At 42.1% G+C, this 21,165-nt stretch overlaps 1 protein-coding gene across 3 annotated transcripts in view; it reads right to left on the reverse strand.

Annotated features, from left to right (window-relative positions):
- The window catches only part of Zkscan1 (zinc finger with KRAB and SCAN domains 1), a 38,961-nt gene extending 24,860 nt beyond the window's left edge, over positions 1-14,101 (reverse strand). The window contains exons 1-6 of one of the 3 annotated variants that reach the window (XM_013509464.1): positions 13,975-14,101; positions 7,095-7,287; positions 5,631-6,141; positions 5,069-5,222; positions 2,131-2,222; positions 1,717-1,843 (exon numbers count right to left, since the gene is read on the reverse strand). In XM_013509464.1, the coding sequence (XP_013364918.1) occupies positions 1,717-1,843; positions 2,131-2,222; positions 5,069-5,222; positions 5,631-6,053 (796 nt within the window). In that variant the 5' untranslated portion in view covers positions 6,054-6,141; positions 7,095-7,287; positions 13,975-14,101. The remainder of the gene's footprint in view (positions 1-1,716; positions 1,844-2,130; positions 2,223-5,068; positions 5,223-5,630; positions 6,142-7,094; positions 7,288-13,974) is intronic. The other 2 variants (XM_013509461.1, XM_013509462.1) reach the window with 2 other exon arrangements.
- Positions 14,102-21,165: the final 7,064 nt, after the last annotated feature.

Here is a 21,165-nt window from a genome sequence, read left to right on the forward strand (position 1 = left end):
AACAAATACACCTCCAGTTCTGTTAGTGTTTTATCAACAAGGTGATGGTTAATAGGCAAAACAAGCAGCTCTGAACCGGGCAGGTTACAGGGACCTTCAGACACAGGAAACAATTTCCCTCTGGCACGGAGAGCAGCATGGAGCTGACTGTTCAAGTACCAGATGGGGTGAAGGTGCTGGTGAGGGCAATTCACTAGCCACAAAACGAAGCCCTCCAAACAAAAGGAGAATCTTCAGAACACAACAAAAAAGAAACTCAAAACCACTCTAAATCCCTTCATGTAGCAATATATTAAAACACTGGAGTTTAGGTTTTATTACACATTGCTATACTCTGTGTGTCACTTTACTTTTAAGCTGTGTCACTTTTACCTGTATTTGTCTGTGAAAAAGAACTGAGGTATCTCTACTCTGTTCTTTATTTTCTTGGGCCTGAAAACACCTTTCCAAGTGGGCTTGCATGATTCCAACAGGTTCTTGAATGTAATGATCTGAAAGGCTGAAAAATATCCAACCGCCAACTAGCGATAAAATTATAAATACTGACCAGTTGTGAGGAAGAGAAAATTGGTCCATTTGTTTTGTATTTTAAGCCAACGCTCTTGACTGTTTGTGCAGTTCCCAGTTCCTATTTTTTTTCTATTATCAGCTCATAAAGATTAGCTCTTTGACTTTATTTCATTCTATTAGTACAAAGAGCAAGTAGCTACAAACCACACGTCATATTTATACCTACGGTTTATTTATTTATTTGTTTGTTTTTGAGAAAGTGTCTCACTATGTAGTTCAGGTTGGCTTTGAATTTGTGCAATCCTCCTGCTGCCTCAGTCTCCCAAGCACTGGGATTACAGGCATGCGCCACCACGCCTGGCTTACACCTATGGTTCTAAACGAACTTGAATTTCTTAAGTAATACCCTTTTGCAGACTCACTCTGTGCACACTTCCACTGCTTTCCCCAGGTGCAATCTCCCTGTGCACTCTCTGTCACTGTACATATCTGTGGACTTCTTGGCAGCACTGTCTCCTCGAGGGTAAGCTCTAACGGACCAATGCAAATGGCTGCCAGCTGGGGCACCTTGTATTACCTGGCTGATCCCTCTTGCACTTCTTTGTTCTTACTACACACTCAAGACCCAGAGCTCTTTCTGAAGATCACTGTTACTTTTGTGAACTGGGAACCTGACCCATAGGGAGGTCCAGGTGCACATTCATGGGGTCACACAAAGCAGTCTCTGAGCAGTGCTGACAGGATGGAAGAAGTCAGACACCCGTGGAGGGACGCTTGGTAGGCTCAAGAATGTGGTGCCAGGACAGAAGGCTGGGATTAGACTGATAGTCAGTTTGCCTGGACATCTCCACTAGGAAAAAGATGATCTCCTGACGGAGGCACCCACAGTGGAACATACTATGGGGAAATGAAGCTGAATCCTCCCAGGTAACTAAGCAGTTGAAGAGGTGACCACAACAATTTATTTTCAAAGAGTCAAAAGTACCTCTACCAAAAGTAAACAAAACCAAACCAAACACAACACAACAACAACAAATCCCCATCAAGAATTAAGGAGTCACAGTTCAATGAACACAAAAATGTTCTGCCACTCTGTTCTGAAGAAAGGGGTTCAGTAGCCTTTAAATCCTTATCAACTGAATATATCAGAGGTCCAACTGCTAACAGAGGCATAATCATCAGACAAGAATCCTGTGTCCATCTTACCCTGGGAAAATACGTTCCCATAATTCTCCTGCCTGCTGTCCCTACTGAGATTCCTCCGAGCCAGGTTCTGACAGCCCCATTCCTCCAGGATGAGGGACACGGCCATGTCCTCGATCTTCACCATTGCCTGAAATAACAGGAGAGTCCCCACACTCAGTTCCCCCAAAACTCAGGGACTGCCCCATTGCCCAAACCTGGAGTCAGGGACAGTGTTGCCTGCAGTCACAGGATGCTGGGGAAGACGTGACCAAGCCTGAAAGACTGAGGGGGTCTGTGGTAGGAAGATCTATGGGAGAGGGAATGGGCCTCTATGGGTGGGGCATCGAGAGTGAGTGGCCTGGTGGAGGCTTCGACAAGGAGCTCCAGGAAGAGGTAGACATGGGGACTCAGGAGGGCACAGGGTGCACAGCTCACCTGGGAATCTGCGGTCAGTAGGGCAGATGCCATCGCCTGGTCTCTGGGACTCCCCTCATGAGCAGGGGCAGGAACGTGGGTGGCAGGGACAGCTGACGGAGGAGAAAGGAGCTGTGAGTAAATCAGCTCTGCCCTGAGCTTCACTCAAAGAAGGGTTTGGGGCACTCGCCTTCCTGCATCAGCTCATTTACTGTTCCATGTTTAACTCCAGAGGACCCAGAGAAGAGACAGCAGGACCTATACTCTTCTCACGATCTCTACTTTTAAGCAAAAGCCACAGGAGCCATAAAATGGTCCTTAAAATCATGAGGTCCAACCCCTTTGCTTTACAAAAGGGGACCTTGTGGCTCTGAGAAGCTAAATGAGTTGTCTGATGTCACCCAGGAATGGCAGAGGCAGATCTAGAACCCAGGTTCCTATTTTCAGCAAGAAAATGGGCAACATTAGCCTATACTTCTGGCTCTTATGTTTCTCCAGCTCAGATACAGTACTAGGACATTAGAACCCATTTGTGCTGACACTTGTGAAAATGTAGCACAGCTTTAAATGTTTTACATTAAACCCAGAAAGGCAGGATAGGAAGGAGATCTTCTGACCTCTAAGCAAGTATCTTCCATTGGGGGCGAGGGGTTACTGACGATTGCACCCAGGGCCTTCTCACTGAGCTACAACTCTGGTCCTTTTTTTTTTTTTTTTCGGTCTTTTTTGTTCCTCTACTTTCCTCCCTCACTTGGCCACAATAAACAATTTTTTGATCAAATGTATATATGATTGAAACATTGGTGAAACATTTACAAATGTATGGAGGTAGGGGTTGACATATAAGACATCCATAACACAACATATGATCACATCAAATATATATACATGTATATATATATATATATTTTTTTGGTATCAGGAATCAAACTCAGGACCTTCCACTTGCCAGGCAGGTGCTTGTGCCACTGAGCTACATCCCCGGCCCCACATCAACTGTAGTATGTAAGATGAACTGGAGAAATTTTAAACTGCAAAATTAAAATTCACACCTGTCCTCTCTTCCCTTGCCAAAGACTCTTACAGTTGGAAGTGTTACAATAAACAGATGATCGTACAGAAGTACAAATGTAGTAGAGAAATGAATTTGAAACTGAATTACATGGGGCTGGGCGTTTAGCTCAGTGGTGCAGCGCTTGCCTGACAAGCATGAGGTCCTGAGTTCGATTCCCATACCCCTCCCCAAAAAACAAAACAAAAAACTCAATTACAAAACTTGTAGCTATTTCCACCTGTACAAGAAGATGGGCTGAGCTCTCATGCCTCTTCACCACAGCCACTATACTTTAGAGCCATGATGAACCTTTCAGAGACAAGTGCCCAAACTGTGACCCAAAACCCACTTACTGCAAAGTGCCAACACTACAATTAAACCTGAAGACTGAGGTTTTAGTTTAGAAAAAAACAACTCATACATTAACATCTTTTGTCTTAAAGAAAAACAACACATGTGCCACAGGTTTGCCACCACTGTTTTAGGGTGTCATTTTTTTTCCCCTCCCTTTTTACTTGGCCCAAGCTCACTGTGCACAGCCCACTGGTTTTTGGCCCCTACCTTTCAGTTTTCCCTACCTTTAATAAATGTGAAACTGCCACTCTTTTAAAAAAAAAAAGGCCTAAAACAAAACGCACAAAAAGATCAAGTACCTAGCACTTACATCTGAGAGTTAGGAAACACTGCAAGATGAACAGGACAAAGAATAAATTGAAAACAAATGTATATTCCTCAATTCATTCAAGAATGATTTACTAAGTAACAACTCTTACAACCTAAAACACTAATCTGGTGCACAGACCATGAACATTCTATTTCTTAATGCCATCCTCTGTGACTTCTGCTTGTGCAGTGTGGAAAAACCTCCCAAGCCCTCAAAGGACATCAATAGTGTTGGGGTTAAACATCACAGTGCATGGGTTTGCATGGATGTCTCCAGCATTTATTGTCAGGCTGATATCTAGGATGCATGGCAGAAAGAATGCTCCCTTAAGTGCTATGATCTAATATTCCTAGCAAATGTTATTGTAAATAAACATGCTGGAGAAAGAAGCTGTCTTGATCAACTATATTTTCTTTTTTGGTACCGGAAATCAAACTCAGGACCTCCTGCTTGCCAGGCAGGTGCTGTGCTGCTGAGCTGTAGCTCTAGCCCCCCCACTTTTTTTTAGAAACAGGGTCTTGCTATGTAGTCCAGGCTGGACTTGAGCTTGTGGCAGGTCTCCTGCCTCAGCCGCCCAAGTGCTGGGATTACAGGCCTGCATCACTATACCCGGCTAAACAACTGTATTTTCAATATTTCATGATTTTTACTGACATTCTTCACACCTACTTTCACAAAAATATGTCCTTTCCCAAAGAGGGAAAAACCCAATGAAACAGATTTTTATTTATATGCCTGTGAATTGATATTTTTTCATTTCTTCAACAAAAAAGCCCCCCAAAACCACTTTTGCATTGCTTTCTTCTAAAGTTTTTGACAGTAACGTAGAAAGCAGCAATGTTAAATAGTATTTTTATACATTTTAAATAAAATGAATCTTTAAAAAATTTATAGTCCTCTGAAAGATCATACTACAGTATTTAAAAACCCAGGCTGGAAATAATATATCATCTGCTCCCTATACCTTCCTGTTAGAAATCTACTAAATATCTGAAGTGCTAACACTTCAATAAATAATGTCTACCAAGTTTAGTAGTCATGGTTCACTTACCTTCTTGGTATTATCATTTAACTCCTGAGATTGGGCTGAGTTATATTCGCCTAGTGTTAGTAACAATGATCACTATACATAATAACAAAAACAGGCATGCTTTTTAAATCTCAGGCGCTGAGAAACATGGAGAGGGCATTACCATCCTGAATAATTCACTTCTTTTCCCCATGTGAAACCTGCTTCTTACCTCGGGATTGCAAGAGGCGGGGTTTCTGAGATGAATGCTTGAAATGTGACTGGGTGGCCTCGTGATGGAGATCAAAGCTTGAGGACTCCTGAGCTGGATCCAGAGGCACCATCCCTCTGGCGAGCATCTCAGGCCCATGAACCTGACCTGGGACCTGAGGACAATCAGGCTGGACTTGTAAATGAATCATTTTTAAAACAGGAATTAAAATATTACACGATTTGACAGTGGATGCAGGAGGTCAGAACACTTTGGGTGGGTGAGTGGGGGTCTTGAGCCTGAGTCCTTGTAAATGCTAGTAAGTCCACACTCTACACTGAGCTACACCCCCAGCCCCCAGATCACTTTATGAACCCAACCCCTCAGAAGAACAGGTAGAATAACCATAAGGATTTGTAATACTAGCTCTAAATCAGTGACTTTCCTTTTTTAGTACCAGGAATTGAACTCAACCTCATGCTTGCCAGGCCGGCACTATGCCACTGAGCTATATCCCCAGCCCCACTGACTTTCTCCTATCCACAAAGTTCATGCCTTCTCACATGTAAGCTTCGCTTTTTACCTGCTGTCCTGACAGATCAAGCTCCAAGTCTTCCAGGAGTGTCACAGCCTCCTCTCCGCTATCAGGCCGGTACTCCTGTAGCCAGACTTGGAGCTCTTTGGGCAGAATGGAAAGGAACTGCTCCAGCACCAGCAGCTCCAGGATCTGCTCCTTGGTGTTTATTTCTGGTCGTAGCCACTGATGACAAAGTTCCTTTAGTCGACTCAGTGCCTCTCGAGGCCCAAAAGTGTTCTGGTAACAGAAGCGCCTAAAACGCTGGCGGAAAATCTCTGGGTCGGGAGGTGGCGTCTCCTGCAGGGTGGAATCCTGCCCCCACATATGGTCTTCCTCATCCTCCTCTTCTACCTTCACTATTACAATGCCGTCCTTCTCCTGTGCAGCATGGGGGGACAGACCTGTGGCTTCCCTTGACTCAGCAGTCATTGTTCAGGCTCACTGAATTGGCGTGATCCAAATGGGGTCTCTGCTAGCCTTTCTGGCTAGAGGTTTTAGACCTGTTCCTGTACTATTCCTGAAAAGCAGTAAAAAAAATTATTAGTACGTTTACAAAAAGTGACCGTGGTGCTACTGCTACACAACAAAGCACGAAGAATACCTCAGAATAAAAACATTCAGAGCTCTAGTGTCTCCCTGTCACTTCATGCATTAAGGTCTGCAAACAGAAACCTCAAACAGGTAACCTTCATCCTCAGAGTGTTAGCCTGCAGCCAGAGAAACTTGCCTCCAGCTGCACAGCAGGTTATAAGATGGCATACAGTGTTTACAATACTTAGCCCAGTGAGAGCTTCAATATTTGCAGGGCACCAAGCACCAGGCTGAGTGCAGTATGTGCACATTCTTTTTTGCCCACAACAACCCTAGTGGGTAGGAAGAACTATTAGTGCCACTTCAGAGATGATGCAATGGGGCCATGGATAGCTGAAGCAGTTCGTGTGGTAGCAGATGACTACCCAGAAGTCAACAATGAAGCCAAATTTGAAGCTCCAAGACTTGATAATGTATCACTTACCTACTTTTCTTATTTTTATGGGTATACTAGGCAGTCTAAAGAGGTGGTTTCCAAGGTATAAGATAATCCTCCAGGGATAATGAATGAATATATCTGAATGTGTTTTAGAAGTGAAGAAATGAAGGGGCTGGGGATTTGGCTCAGTGGCACACGCCTGCCTGGCAAGCACAAGGTCGTGAGTTCAATTCCCGGCACCAGAAAAAAAACCAAAAAACCCGAAAAAACAAAACAAAAAGAAGTGAAGAAATGAAATCTCATTTAACTGTAAATCGAGACTAACACCCTCACCGGGGCTACATCTTGAACTGTCACATGTCACATCGGGTATTCTCAGAGGAACGAGTGCAAGCACTCCCCCGCCACATTCACTTCCAGATTCTGACATACACCCTGGCTTAGCTATGCCCAGTTATGTGACATGGTGGAGGATTCTAACTAGCTTTATCTAATCTCACCTTCATAAACGAGGCCAGCAGCTAAAAAAGATTCTTGCAGAGACAATGACAGGAAATATGGACGATGCAAACACAAGTGGACAACAATGAAAAGGCAGAGCTGAAGCTTCTCTTGAACACGAGGTCTTAGCCAGATTAAGAGGTAAAAATCAATGTCCCTCTAAAAGTCGCCAATGAGTGAAAAAGTACCTAGCTTAAAAAGAAGAGGAAACAGCAATTACAAATGATACAAGAAGTATTTCCATCATTCTGTAATTCTGCCAAAAATGATACTATGTCCCTTAGAAAAACCCTTATATGTACATTTTTTAAAAATCTGCAACTATTTCCTAACAATTAAAATTTTTCCAAATGAAGCATTTTAGAATTTAAACCTGTTTAAAAAACATAGTAAAAAGCAACTTCTCATTAGTTTGTAAGAACTGGTGATTCAAGTTCAGGCAAAATAAAAATGTACTCTGAGTTTCAGCCACAAACATTGAGCATGAAAACTGGTTCCTGAGTTACTGAATCAAACTGCCAACACGATTATTCCGTTTGAACTTTTAAATCTTTGTGAAGCATCCTTTTTAACCTTTATAGCTATTAAAACTAAGCATCAAGTTGATGTTTTAGAAACAAACCACCCAATTCCTATATCATAGTGAATTAGTTTTAAACTAGCAAAGTATTTTTTATTTGTTTGCAGTGCTGGGGATCAAACCCAGGGCCTTGTACCTGCCAGGCAAGCACTCTGCCATTGAATGACATCCCCATCCTCTAGCAAAGTATTTTTAATTACACGGCTTTCCCTAAAAAAAAAAAAAAAAAAAGTAATTTTGATGGAAAAGGGATCATGTTCATTAACACAAAAATAGAGTAATTTAATAGTAAAATTTAATACTGTACTTTTATTACATAAAATACTGGTAGAATAGTACGTCTGTAACTTTTTTTTAAAGTTGTTTTTAACTAATAGGAATGTACAGTAGGATTCTTTCATCTGCTGTTTTACTTTCTGTGGCTTTGGATACCTGCAGTCAACTGTGGTCTGAAAGTACTAAATGGAAAATTCCAGAAATAATTAATTAAGCGTTTTGTTTGTTTTATTTGAGATAGGATCTTGCTATGTACTCCAGGCTGGCCTTGAATTCAGTATGTAGCACAGCCTGGCTTCAAACACAATCCTTCTGTCTCAGCTGAGTGCTGGGATCACAGGCATGTACCACCTCACCCAGCTCCACGTTGTTTTATATAACTTTTATTACAGTATATAACTGTTCTATTTTAAGTTATCGTTATCTGTTACTGTGCCTAATTTATAAAATGAATTTTATCATAGATTATGTATATGTAACAAAGAAAAAAAATACACGGGATAGTTCTATCTGTGGTTTCAGGCATCTTTGGAATGTCCTGCAACAGATCCCCTGAGAATGATGGGGGGGCACTACTACTACTGTATGTATAGTTTTAAACAGAAAGGTTATCATTATTTTAATCTGAAATTTATTACAGGATTACTGTTTCTACCTCATTTTTGTATCCTTAATGAAAAATGGAAATTCTTATTAAAAATAATGGCCTATAATAAAAATAATGCACATTACAGTAAAAAAGGGCTTTCCTGATAAAGGAAACCTTGGAATTAAGTCATTCCTCCACTGATTTCAAAGTGGTAAATGCTCTACTGCAAACCACCCCTATGTAGGCAAATGGATGCACCTTGAGACCATAACGTTAAGTGAAATAAATCAGATACACAAACTTAAATATTGGTTTCTCTTATATGAAAAACTGAAACTATAAATAAATTAAAGCACAAAATAAAAGATAGTAGAAAACAGATCTTCTGCAAATGGGAAGGGGACCAAGATGTGGGAAGGGGACTGAGACATAGGAAGGGAGGTAGAAAGAATTAAGAGACTTAAGAGGTATTATGTACATGTACCAACTCCCCACAATGAATGTGATCTTTATGTATGCAAACATGTATTAATAAAAATTTTAAAAATCTGGCTCTTCCCGTACATTCTTTCAGACTTGTTCTGTATCCCACCTTCCTTGCTGGGGTAAGTATGTTTGGGTTTCAACTTCAGATCAGTTTTACCTCTGAAGTCCTAACAACTACAATTACTCCATTTCCTAAACATTTTCTGTGTATCTGCAAACTGCAAGATGTTCTGTAAGGCTGATGGGAATAGAATGGTGCTAAACATGAGCTACACTTTTATGCAAATAATTATAGCACAAAGCAGAGTATTCTAAGAAAGTCTCAAAAGAAGTGCTACAGGAACCCTGAGAAGTCAGTAACGGGTGAACAAGGAGCTGGGACATCCAGGACAGACAGGCCCTCCTAGGACCAGGTAGGGACTAGAGTGGCCCAAGATCATACCTTTTGTTACCTTTTCCCTTAGAAGTCTTGGTTTCTTCCTCAATTTGTTTGGAAAATCAGAATCAATCTGTCTGTCGGTCCATCCTTCTGTCCACCCATCCATCCATCCTCTACCTGGCACAATTACTTTCTACTACCCTAATTTAGGTTCCCCACCAGGATTAGAGCCACAGCCCTATATAGCTTCTCTAGCTCCAGTTTTTCCCTCCCACTAAACGAAACATACCAAGGTCAGTGTAGCATTGCCTATTTGCTTGTGGTCATTCCCTCCTTCCCCTCAACTACTGTAAACAAATGCCTGATATCTACCAATTCAATGTTCAAGACGTTTTGCCTTCACAACATACTTACTCTTCTTCAATCTCAACCTCTCCTGTATTTCAGTCTACTTAGTCCATCAATGTTCCCAAACTTGGGGCATGACCTTTCACCTCCACTCACCTTTGCAAGAGACATCTCCTCCTGTATCAACTCTACTGGTTAAATTTTTAGTTACTCTTCAAGATTGACTCTTTCCTGAAATCCCAAATTAAATAAGGTATTTTCTTCCTTTGAACATGCCTTAGTAGTATTTTATGGCACTTACCACATTCTCAATATTTGGGTTACAGTTCCTGTCTTCCAACCTCCCAGGGACAGGTACTCATGTTTCTTTGTACTTATCTCCCAGAGAACCTGGCTATTTAGCCATTAACATGCACAGATGCAATGAACTACCCGTACTACTCCAGGTCCCCCTTCATCCTCTCAGTGCCTATAGTGTGGTGGTAAGTAAATACTACAGATATTCCACTAATTTGTTAATTTCTCAGGCTGAACACCTTACCTGTTTTTTTTTTTTTTGTTTTTTTCCGGTACCAGGAATTGAACTCATGACCTTGCACTGCCAGGCAGGCGCTGTGCCGCTGAGCTAAATCCCCAGCCCTACATCTTACCTTCTTGGATTCCTTCCACTTTATGTGTATTCAGTCTTCAAGTACCAGGGAGAAATAATTCTTTGTTCCTATCTGTTATTTGGTCTAATCTCATCAGGTCCAGGTTCCTCTTTGTTTCCTGGCCTGCATTTGCTCCCCACCTTCCTACAATTCATGTTACCTTACTTTCCCTAAAACTCTACAGCCTTAAAGAGAGTATGCTCCAGTACTTGTTTCCAGTTTCCCCAAACCTGCATTTCCCATTCATCTTCTCACTCCTAGAACCCTATCAAGCAAAAGTATGAGTCTAATCAGTATCTCCTGAAGATGCTTTGTATTTCTGATACCCATCCTTTTTTCAAATCATACTCAATGCCTGAGATTTCCTCCCCAGTGTTGTGTCTTTTCAAATCCTACTTATCCTTCAATGCTAAGCTAAATACATTTGCCTTACCTTGATGTTCAAGATCACTTTAGTGGGTATAACAGAGCCAACATCTGTTCAGCAATTTCTAGGCACTAGGCTTATATTAAGGACTTCACTTGACCATATAACAATCTTAGGTGGTAGCTACAATTACCATCTCACTTTCTAATGATAAAGTGGAGGTTTACTAACATTGAATGACTCACCTGAGGCCACAGAGCAAGCAAATGGTAGTCAGGATTTGTAATTAATTCAGTGACTCCTTAGAGCAAGCTCTTATACCATTACATATATGAGGTAAAGAAAGGCTTCTGGATATAGATTCTTCTTAAAATGAAAAGTGACTAAGAATGACCACTCAGGAATGGACCTCATCTAGCATCCACTGTGTTCACCCATGGCACTGTGAGTAAAGCCCTTCCTGGGAAAGGGAGTCACAACAGGAGATCCAAGTGGAGACTGTCTACAACCTAACCAGCTGGAGCCTTCAAACAGCACAACTGAGCAGAACTAGTGTGGTGGTCAGCCCAGTCATCAGAAATCTTTTGTGCTAGTTTTGTATTCTGCCAGGTACGGGACAGGACACCCCTGAGAGTGGGAATCAACACAAAGAAGATTCTGAGGAACAAATGAAAATCAAAGAACAGAGACAAAGGCATATACACATTCCCTAATTGGGACAGGTCCTCCTACCTCTCCTCAACATTTTCCTGCTCTTACTCTGGGCCAGAGTCAACAACAGTAGAAAGGCTAGGTTTTAATCTTAGGGTCCCCAGATGATCTGAGTATACAATCTTCTCCCTTGACTCAAAGGGCCTAAATTCTGTACCAAACATTTGCCATATAATTACTTAAACTGCTTCTTTCTCTGTAATTTGATTTTTCATGTGGTCTCCCTCCATTAGACTATTGTTAAGGTTTAGTATACTTAGGTCACTTACCAATATTCCTTACAAGCATTAGTTGTTTTTTTTTTTTTAAGTACTTGTCTATACTTACGTTACTATTTTTTCCTATTTATTTTGCATTCCATCTTGCCCTCAAATTTGTTCTAAAAGATACTTGGAATAGTTTCCTTTAGCATTAAAGCTGTTGGACCACTTACTAGTTGGTGACCTTAGGCAAGTTAACTTCTCTATGCCATCAGTTTCATTTATATAATGGGAATGCAGAAACAGTATTTGCCCCACAGAGTTGTTACAAGGCTTAAGTAAGTTAACACATATAAAGCACTTAAAACTGTGTCTGCCACTTAGTAGGCACTGGAGAAAAGTTTCAGTTTTTCAAATAAACAAGAGCTCTCAATGTATGTTCTTTCAGTTCACTTCAAAGATTAACAGTGGGAGAAATCCTGTAACAATGAAAGCAGCATAGGTAAGAAGAGTGAATTGTAGTCTCCCACAAATAAATTACACATTTCTGGATGAATTATTCAACTTGTCTGCCATTCAGGATGTTTTATCAAATAAAGTAACCGCAATGAGGGAAAACCAAAAATAACTACTTTTGCAGTCTCTCTAAGATGAAAAACAATTTAACATACCATCCACTTTACCCCAGCGAAGTTATCACTAAGGATGAAAATAAATGTTTTGAGATTACAAGCTCAGTTTATTTCAAAGCGTATTTTCTTGATGGCCCAGTATTTTTCTTCAGGGACCACTCTTGATAGTTTAAATAAATTGTAGCTCCATCCTTATATTTTAAAAAAATATGAAAAAGCTGTACCTAAAACACAGCTACCAAAAGACTACTGATACCATAGAATGAAAAGGCGTGATTTCCCATTATTATTCTATTTGTATTTAGATACAATATAACAACACTGGAAAAAATATAAATGCTTCAGTCAAGTAAAGAATCACCAAAAGATGATGGTATTAAGTAGCTGGCTGCCCTGTTCATATTTTAAGATTGGTAAAAATTGCCTGAAATAGAGTTTTGCCTAGTAATTCAGACAGGACACAAATCTAGAGAAACATTCTGGGACAAATCTTATGGTTCCTTATCTAATAAAATTATTTCTCCACGTTTAGTCAGCGTATCTAGTAACAGTGCTTTGTTGATGTGGTTACAATAAATTTTCCACAACTCAACAAGTATTTATTGACCGCCTCCAATCTGCCTCGCACTGGCCCGTACAATAAATGCTTTCTTTGGTCCTAGGCCATGTAACAGCCACTCTTTATAATGAAAGTATCTTTTTGTGTACTGGAGGCACTGCAGGAAAGGGAGTGGGTAGTGTCAGGCTAAACTGTAGCTTAATTTTTTCAATTATGTTGACCAAATCTAATCTTTTTGAAGTTGAAAGGGCCTTTTGAAGGAAGTGTCCTTACTTTTGTAGATGATAAAATTCAGAGTTGGTGTCTCATCCAAGGTCACTTTGCTAATCTCCCTTAATGGCCCAGTGCCATTTCTGCAAACTCCGTTCACTCCTGACCCACTGTAAACCAAGCAAGGTGAACTGAAAAGAATCCACCTAATCTCATGGACGGCTCATTTTTAAAAGCCTTCAAAACAGTCTATAAAGCTAAGAGAGAGAGAGGTGTCTACAAACTCTACCAGATCTTTAGGCACTATGACAAGGCTTCAAATACTCTTTAATCACAGATCAACGTTGCGGGGAGGAAAAGCTAGTGACCTGGAACCATGCAGAGGCACCGCAAAACGTGCCCATCTTTCGCCCTCCGCATTTTTTTTTTTTTTTTTTTTAACCTCGAGCTTCTCAAGGACCCGGAGAGGGGGAAGCACACAAAAAACACCTCACCGGAATGAAAGCAAATGGCGACAGGAGAGCAGAAAAAGGAGACAGGGGTCAGTTTGCTAGCGACTCTGCAACGTCAAATGACAATGACAACACTAGGTGATGAAGCCGGAAGGGGCAGCAAATGGTTTCTCCCCAAGCGTCCAAGCACCGGGGGTCCACTGAGACCCGTCTGGACCCGGGGGTGGGAGTGAGGCGGGCTCTCCCCGGGAGATGGCGTTTCCTCCCGCCAAACCCTGAGAGGAGGGACGGGCAGGGACTCTCTCTGCCTCGGTCGGGGCCACCTGCAAGGGCCACCTGCACGGGGTCCCCGCGGCCGCAGCTGCAGAGCCCACACTCCCCCACACACCCCTGCGGCCAGCCCGCCCGCCCCCTCCCCTGAGGCCAGCCCCAAGTCTCACCGTGAGCCCCGGGAGCGGCCTGGGGATGCTGGGAGAGAAAAGGGAGCTGACGCTAGGGCTCAGGCCGGCCGAAGGGCACCGAAAACGGACCTAGGCCCTCCCGACGCCTCGACACAGACACAATGAGTCACAAAGGCCGGAAGTATGTCAGCACCTGGCCTTCCGGGACCGCGCTGCGCTTCCGTGTCCTCTCTAGGAGCGCGGGAGGACTTCGCATCTCGGTTACCGAATCTTTGGATTTAGCCTTTACCTTAAGACGGTCAACCCTTCACCAGCGGTCCTTAGCTTGTTCGCTCCCAGTTAGTTCAGGAACCGACGAGAGGAGAGTTCAGGCTTTTCCTGATTGATACAGATTCTCTAGCTCAGATACCAGTCCATATAAGAATTCGATTTGTCCTCTCTTTTCCGTCGTGGGCAGTCTATTTAGTAATTATAGTAATTACCAAGCAATGATATTTAGAATTATATGTCTCTGGCAGAGAAGCTGAAGCAAGGGTTTAGACAGACAAAGATCAAAGTGAAACCACGGGTAGCTGGTTTCTCAAACCTGCCCTGGGGAGCTTCTCCCAGGGTCCTGCAGAGAGATGCCAATTGAGTGGGTGGTATTTTCAAATACTTGGCCTGTGCACAAAGGACATCTTTCCACAAACAAACTAGTTAGAAGGTTCTGTGCTTTGCTCTGTGGCATATGCTATTATAGCAATTTAAAAAGGAGTTTTCAGAATGATCACAGACCCTTTTACCTTCAAGGTGGTTTCCCAACCTACAATGGTTATAGATCTCACTTTTACCTTGCAGGATAAAGCAGGAATAAAGCTCCACCTTGTGCACGGATGACCGCAGCCTTCCATGCTTGTGAACGTCCCGTATATTCCAAGACAAGTTTGTGGGAGAGACTGAACTGAATAGCTTGGTGGCATAACTGCCACAGCTTGGGGAGGTAACTATACAAAATACTACAAAGCTAAAACCCAATTACAGTACCATTAAAGGAGATTTGCAAAATGAAGGCACAGAATCACCTATAATTCCTTCCCTGTAACACAACTGCAATGGCTTAAATTTACCCTTCTCCTGTGTATTTCTGTTATTTTACACACTGTTGAAAACCTGAGAGGTTTAGTGTGATGAAGCTGCTTCTTCTGTTGCCTTCTGCTATCTTTGTGTCTCCTGGCTTCTTCAGTTTACCAAAAGATACATTAATAGAAATATGTTGTGCATATTAGATGTTATCCTTGCTTTCTGAATAAATGAGGAAGATTATAATGGCACACAACAGAATTCAACCTCAACATCTACAAAATTTTCAGCTATCTCCACCATAGGGAATATATTCCTGGCCAGCTTCCTAATGCTTATTCCCTCTTTTCCACCCCCTGCAGCCCTCTGCTTCCTTGCTTCCTCACATCCTAACAATCTCTTGGAGCTTTTAGTCTATTAAATGTTCATTTCTTTTAAAATTTGTCAATCCTCCCAACCTGTAATGGTTTGGGGGATATTTTTGCAAGAAGAAACAATATGATATACAGGACACACATTTTACAATATTATTTCTAATAGTCACCCAAAGGATGGTATACAAAAAAGTGCAAGAAATCTGTCCACACACCAAGACAAGGAATCTAGCCGAGAGCCTGGATCCCACAGTAATGTCCCACAATGAGTCTAGCTGAATATCTACAGCTCATAGCAATGCCTCCCACGAATCCAACTGGAGGCCCAGAGCCCACAACAATGTCTCATGCAAACCTGTTTCACAGGTCTGCGCCAGGAAGGTCCAAAGGTCAGTGGTGGAATCTAGGAAGTCTTTGCCAGCAGGATGAAGGGTCTGTGCTAGCAGGCTGAGAGCTCTATACTGGAGCCAGAAAGCGACGCTCAGAAGAACCAGAGCTCCCCCGAAAGGTACTACAGCCATCCTCATAAACAATGAGGTCCCAAGTTCGCATCAGGGAAGCCAACACAGAAAGTTTCTCCTGGAGACCAGCAGTGCACCATCTTCCCCTCCGGAGCCAGGAAACGATGCTCAGAGTAAGGACCAGAGCTCCCCAAAAGTAAACCAAAGCTATTCTCAGTACCAACAAGGTCCCAAGCTTCTCGAAGGATGAAAACAGCCAAGTTCATCAGGAAAGCCAGCGTGACAAGCTCCTCCAACAGAACCAACAGCTCTTTAAGCTTCCATCTGCTCCAACAGCCTTTCTCTGCTCCCAACAGCCTAGTCTCTCCTTCTCTAGTTCTGCCTCTTATGCTGCTGGCAACAATCCCCAGGTGGGCCTCCCACACCCAGCACCACACTTACTCAGTTCAGCTGGGGGTTATAAGTTGACCACCAGTTATCAATCCACTATACAGCCTCATCCCCAAAATGCCCATAAGGACCAGCCAGACAATGGATGGGATAAATTCAGTTGTTACCTGGGGGTGAGAAGGGGCTGTGGTGAACTGCTGCTCATCTATTAAGCACAGGCCCTGGCTGAGGTAGGCAATCACTGTTTGGGCTCTTGTTGCCTGCAAGGTGAGTGCTGACTGGAATTCCTTTTCTTCCCAGAATAAACTCTTTCTTCATGTTGCATGAAGAAATTCTCCGTGTAATCTAGAGCTGAGCTCACTAGGTCCTCGGGGAAGGAAATTGCCCCTGGATATTGACAGATGTAGCTGGTTGTTATTAATTCTTAGCATTACATCTTAGAATAAAATCTCCCAATAATTTTTGTGGACATCAGCACCATGGGATTGAGTCACACAGGATCCGCTATCTACCTACTGACTCTGACTCTCCTGACTCCTTCTAATAAGGACCCTTGCTATTACACTGAGCCTATGTGGATGATCCAAGATTATCCCTCTACTCAAGATCTTTGACCAAATCTGTAATAAGGTTGTTATTTTTTTAACTAGGAAAAGTAACATATTCCAAAATTTCAGGGTTAGGACATAGACATCTTTGTGGGGCTATTTCTTATTGCCAGAGTTTGAATCCATGCCTGCATGTTGTATGTCCAGTTCCCAGGTCTCAGGCACCTATAAACTTGCATCCCTTAGCTCCTGCTACTGCTGGTGCAGCCACAACCACTGGTTTGCTACTAGCTGTCACCCCTGCATAGTGAGTGACACCAGCATCTCATTGGTGAAGAAGTCTAGAAAGTATAATGTGTAAGGTCTCAGAGTTCTTCAACACAGAACCAATGCAAAGGGAGGAAAATGAGCTGAGAGACCAAAGCAGACAATGACCAGCAACCTCCATCACATGGCTTCTCAGCATCCATTCTCACCCTTTCATCTATTTTTTTTCCTCTTTTTTTTTAGTTTTTTTCCGGTACCGGGAATCGAACTCATGACCTTGCGCTTGCCAGGCAGGTGCTGTGCCGCTGAGCTAAATCCCCAGCCCCTTCACCCTTTCATCTAGATCTATGCTTCACATGGTAATAACACAGCATTATGCTTTCTGTATTAGTTGTTTGTAGTCATTGCTGAAACATAATACCTGACACCTACAGTTTAAAAGTATAGAGACTTATTTGCCTCACAGTTGCAATGGATTCAGTTCATGGTTGATGGGCTCCAAAGCAGAAACAGCATGGTGGAAGGGTATGGCAGAGGGCAGCTGCTCACTTGATGGGAGCCAGGAAGTGGAAAAAGAAAAAAGTGAGTTAGGGACAAGAATCCACACGTTCAGGTCATACCCCCAGTGACCCATCTCCTTAACCAAGCCCCACCTCTTAACAGCACATTCGACTATGAACTCATCAATGCATGAATCTACCGATGAGTATAGTACCCACATGATCCAATCACCTTCCAAAAGTCCCACCTCTGAACACATGAGACGCTTGGGATGTTACAGCAGAAATTCCCCTGGCACAAATTGGGCTGTATTCCACAGCAGACCGGAGTCTATTGAGAACAAAACTAGAGTTTAATTTGAGGCCAGCCACCCTCACTTCCCTTGCCAGTCTGGAAGCGGGGCAATGGCCAACTTTGTTTCACCTTATATACATTTTGGTTTCCATTGGCAACAGATTGGGATGTTACATTCGCTGACCCCGGTGGGCATATGGTGTTTCTCTCAGCCTGTTGGACCCCAGGTCAGTTGCAGGTCACATGTCTAACCATGATAGATGTTTCCCCCATTATATTCCATTTGTCTCCTTTTTTACAACCTATGCATTCCTTTAGGGTTACAATGTTTACCTAGGGTCAGGAGATGGAACTGCCCAGGCAGGGTCACAGAGGGTTACCTAGGCCTAGGTGCCCCCTTATCTTGGGGAGACATTTCCGGGCAGTGTTGATCTGGGGAACTAGTTCTTGCACTGTCCTGGGAGGCTTCCCAAGGCACCATGTAGGCTTTTACCAAAACTATTTTATCTAAAATAATATGCTAAGATTCATTGCCCCCTACAGGGAGACATTTTAGATCTAAACCATAATACTTTCCCTTCTGGTGCTGCAGGAGTGCCCCACATGAAATGAAGTGACTGGCTTTTTCCCATAAAGTACTCTTAGGCATGTGTCTACAATGAATGTTGTTAGTTCTCTTTTAGTCTGCTTACAGGCTTACCTACAGTCCAGTCTGTAATTTAAAGTTTGAATTATAAAACAACTGTTCTTGATGTAAAATCCATAACATTCCTTCTATTAAATAATAGGGAAAACAGAGAGAGGAACAAAGAACTGTTAGTGAACACATAGAAGCACATAAGTATATACTAAGAATGAGGACAAAATATGTATGACGCTACAGGTCTTGTTTCTGTCTTGGCTGAAAATTGGCAAGACAGAAAAATTAGAAGCATGCTTTATACTTACACTGAAATAAATTCCAGGTAGATTAACATTTTGTGTGTTATGAAATTGTCTCTAGGTAAAACAAAACCACGTGAGTAATAGGAGGAAGAGGTATGACTAGTTATACATATTGGGGCATAGTGTGGGTATTTAAACATCATACCTAAAGAGTGAATTCATTAACTTTTCTGCCCAGCAGGTAGGTAGATTTTTAAGTTAAAATCTTCCTCTTTAGCTGGGCATGGTGGCACATACCTATACTCCCAGCATTCTTGGAGATTGAAGCAGGAGGATCATAAGTTTGAGCCCAGCCTGGGCAACTTAATGACTTAGCAAGACTCTGTCTTAAAGTAAAAAATAAAAAGGTCTGAGGAGTATAGCTTGGTACAAAGACCTGGGTTCAATTCCTCGTATAGAAGAAAATTCTTCTGAGGATCTTCTCTCCATTCCTGTCATGTATATGTGATTTGAACAGGTGTCTTCTCATGAGTCTGCCCTGCAGCCACAGTGGCTGGTCTAGAGGTGAATTTTTCTTTCAAGCTGGGATAACCACTCCTCTGCCACCAATCTGAGTCACATAGAGATTCTTTGAATCCCTCTTTGTTCATGAAACTAAAGACATGGGTATTCTGACCCCGCTTTTAGATATAGACAATGAGAAAATAAGGCTGACAAGGACTGAGCCGGCCATGGTAGTACACATCTGTGATTCCAGCACTCGGGAGGCTGAGACAGGAGGATCATTGTGAGTTTGAGGCCAGCCAGGGCTACCTAGTGAGTTCAAGGCCAGTCAGAACTACCTAGTGAAACCCTGTCTCAAAAAGAATTTTTAAAAAGCAAAAAAACCCCAAAAAACAAAAAACAAAGGCTGACAAGGAGAGAAAAGAAGTTGAGAAACAGGGAGGCCTGGTGGTGCCTTATCCTTACTTCCTATAATTACCTGATACCCTTGTCCTTCCTGGTTATGGGATTTAAAAGTTTTCATTTTTGCCTAATTTTGTTCAGTTTCGTCAACTAGAACACAAAATTCCAGTTCAAGCAATACCAGAGACAGAAGCCAAGAAGCAGTAGATGTTAAAGTTAAAATTCCTCTAAAATCACTTTTAAGAAAGAAAAAAGTACCACATATAAGAATGAAATTATAAAATTGCAAGAAAAGTGAGAAAAGTCTGCAGCTCATATGAGAAATGCTTTTTTGGCTGTCTTCTCTCTTGATCCCAAGATGGCTGCCATAGTTCCAGTCAGCTCCTCCTCATAAAGTCATACCTAAGGATAGAAGAAGATTCAGCTGTCTTTCCTCTTACTTTCCGTTTTAAGAGCAAAGAAAAATCTCATAATTCCTGGCTGACCACTTAGCCCTATTTCTAGTAGTGTTCCCCATCTCTTCAGCTAGAATAGCATTCTATAACCATGTCAAGAGCCTTTAATTCATAGAGGAGGATGGGATTAACCATGATTGGCTGAGGCTTATGAAGACTGACTGCCTGGGATAGGGTACTTGTGAGCTATATAGAAAGTAGGAACCTAAACAGAACCAGGGCTCTGCCAGTAGGGGAAAGGGATAATGGATAATGCCTGAGGTCATTCTTGCTAGGAGCACAGATTTAAGTAGATTAACCAACATGCTCCTGCACTAGGTAAGTATTTAACATCTCTTCTCAGAGATACTATCTATTTCTTGGAATGACTTAAGGGACTGGCTAGGATACCCTTAAGCTTCACCATACACCAGACATAGTGCACTTATTCAGAGGATAAAAGTCAAAGTCAAAGAAGCTAAGTTCTAGTCTCAGCTCCACCACTAACTAGTTATGCATTTGGAAGCCTTTTAATACCCTCTGTATATCTTCAGATTCTTCATTTGTAAAAGGTGATGATTAGTAATTGACAATTATCATTAATGGTGGTCAACATACTAGCCTCATAAGGCCTTTTGAGAGTCGAAAAACTTATACGTATAAAGTATGTAGCAAAATGCTTGACATACAGTAAACATTCATATACCCTATCATGTGATCATTATCACTGTTCTTGTCATTACGTTAATTAGCAGAGGAAATGTGTTTACATCCATACAAGGAGAAAAGAGACAATAATTCTATAAGTAATGAAATGAGACAATTTCATAACGGTCCTACGAGAAAGGCATCATGTCTGTACATAATTCTTAGACATCTCTGACCATTTCCTAAGGATAGATTGTAAGAAATGTGGTTGCAGGTCCCACAAATAGTCATAGGGGTTAGAGAAGATAGTGTTGTAACCCCAAGGTTCTAGACCTGTTGGCAAGCAAGTTTAGCTAATGAGGTCAGGCGGCATTCACCCAAGAGTTCTGAGAGAATGCAAAGGTGAAAGTGTTGAAAGAATCATAAAACATAATGATTTGTGATTACAAAGAAATACAGTGCT

The sequence above is a fragment of the Chinchilla lanigera genome, unplaced genomic scaffold (assembly GCF_000276665.1).
Source record: "Chinchilla lanigera isolate Chin_1 unplaced genomic scaffold, ChiLan1.0 scaffold00172, whole genome shotgun sequence".
NCBI classification, from domain to species: domain Eukaryota; kingdom Metazoa; phylum Chordata; class Mammalia; order Rodentia; family Chinchillidae; genus Chinchilla; species Chinchilla lanigera.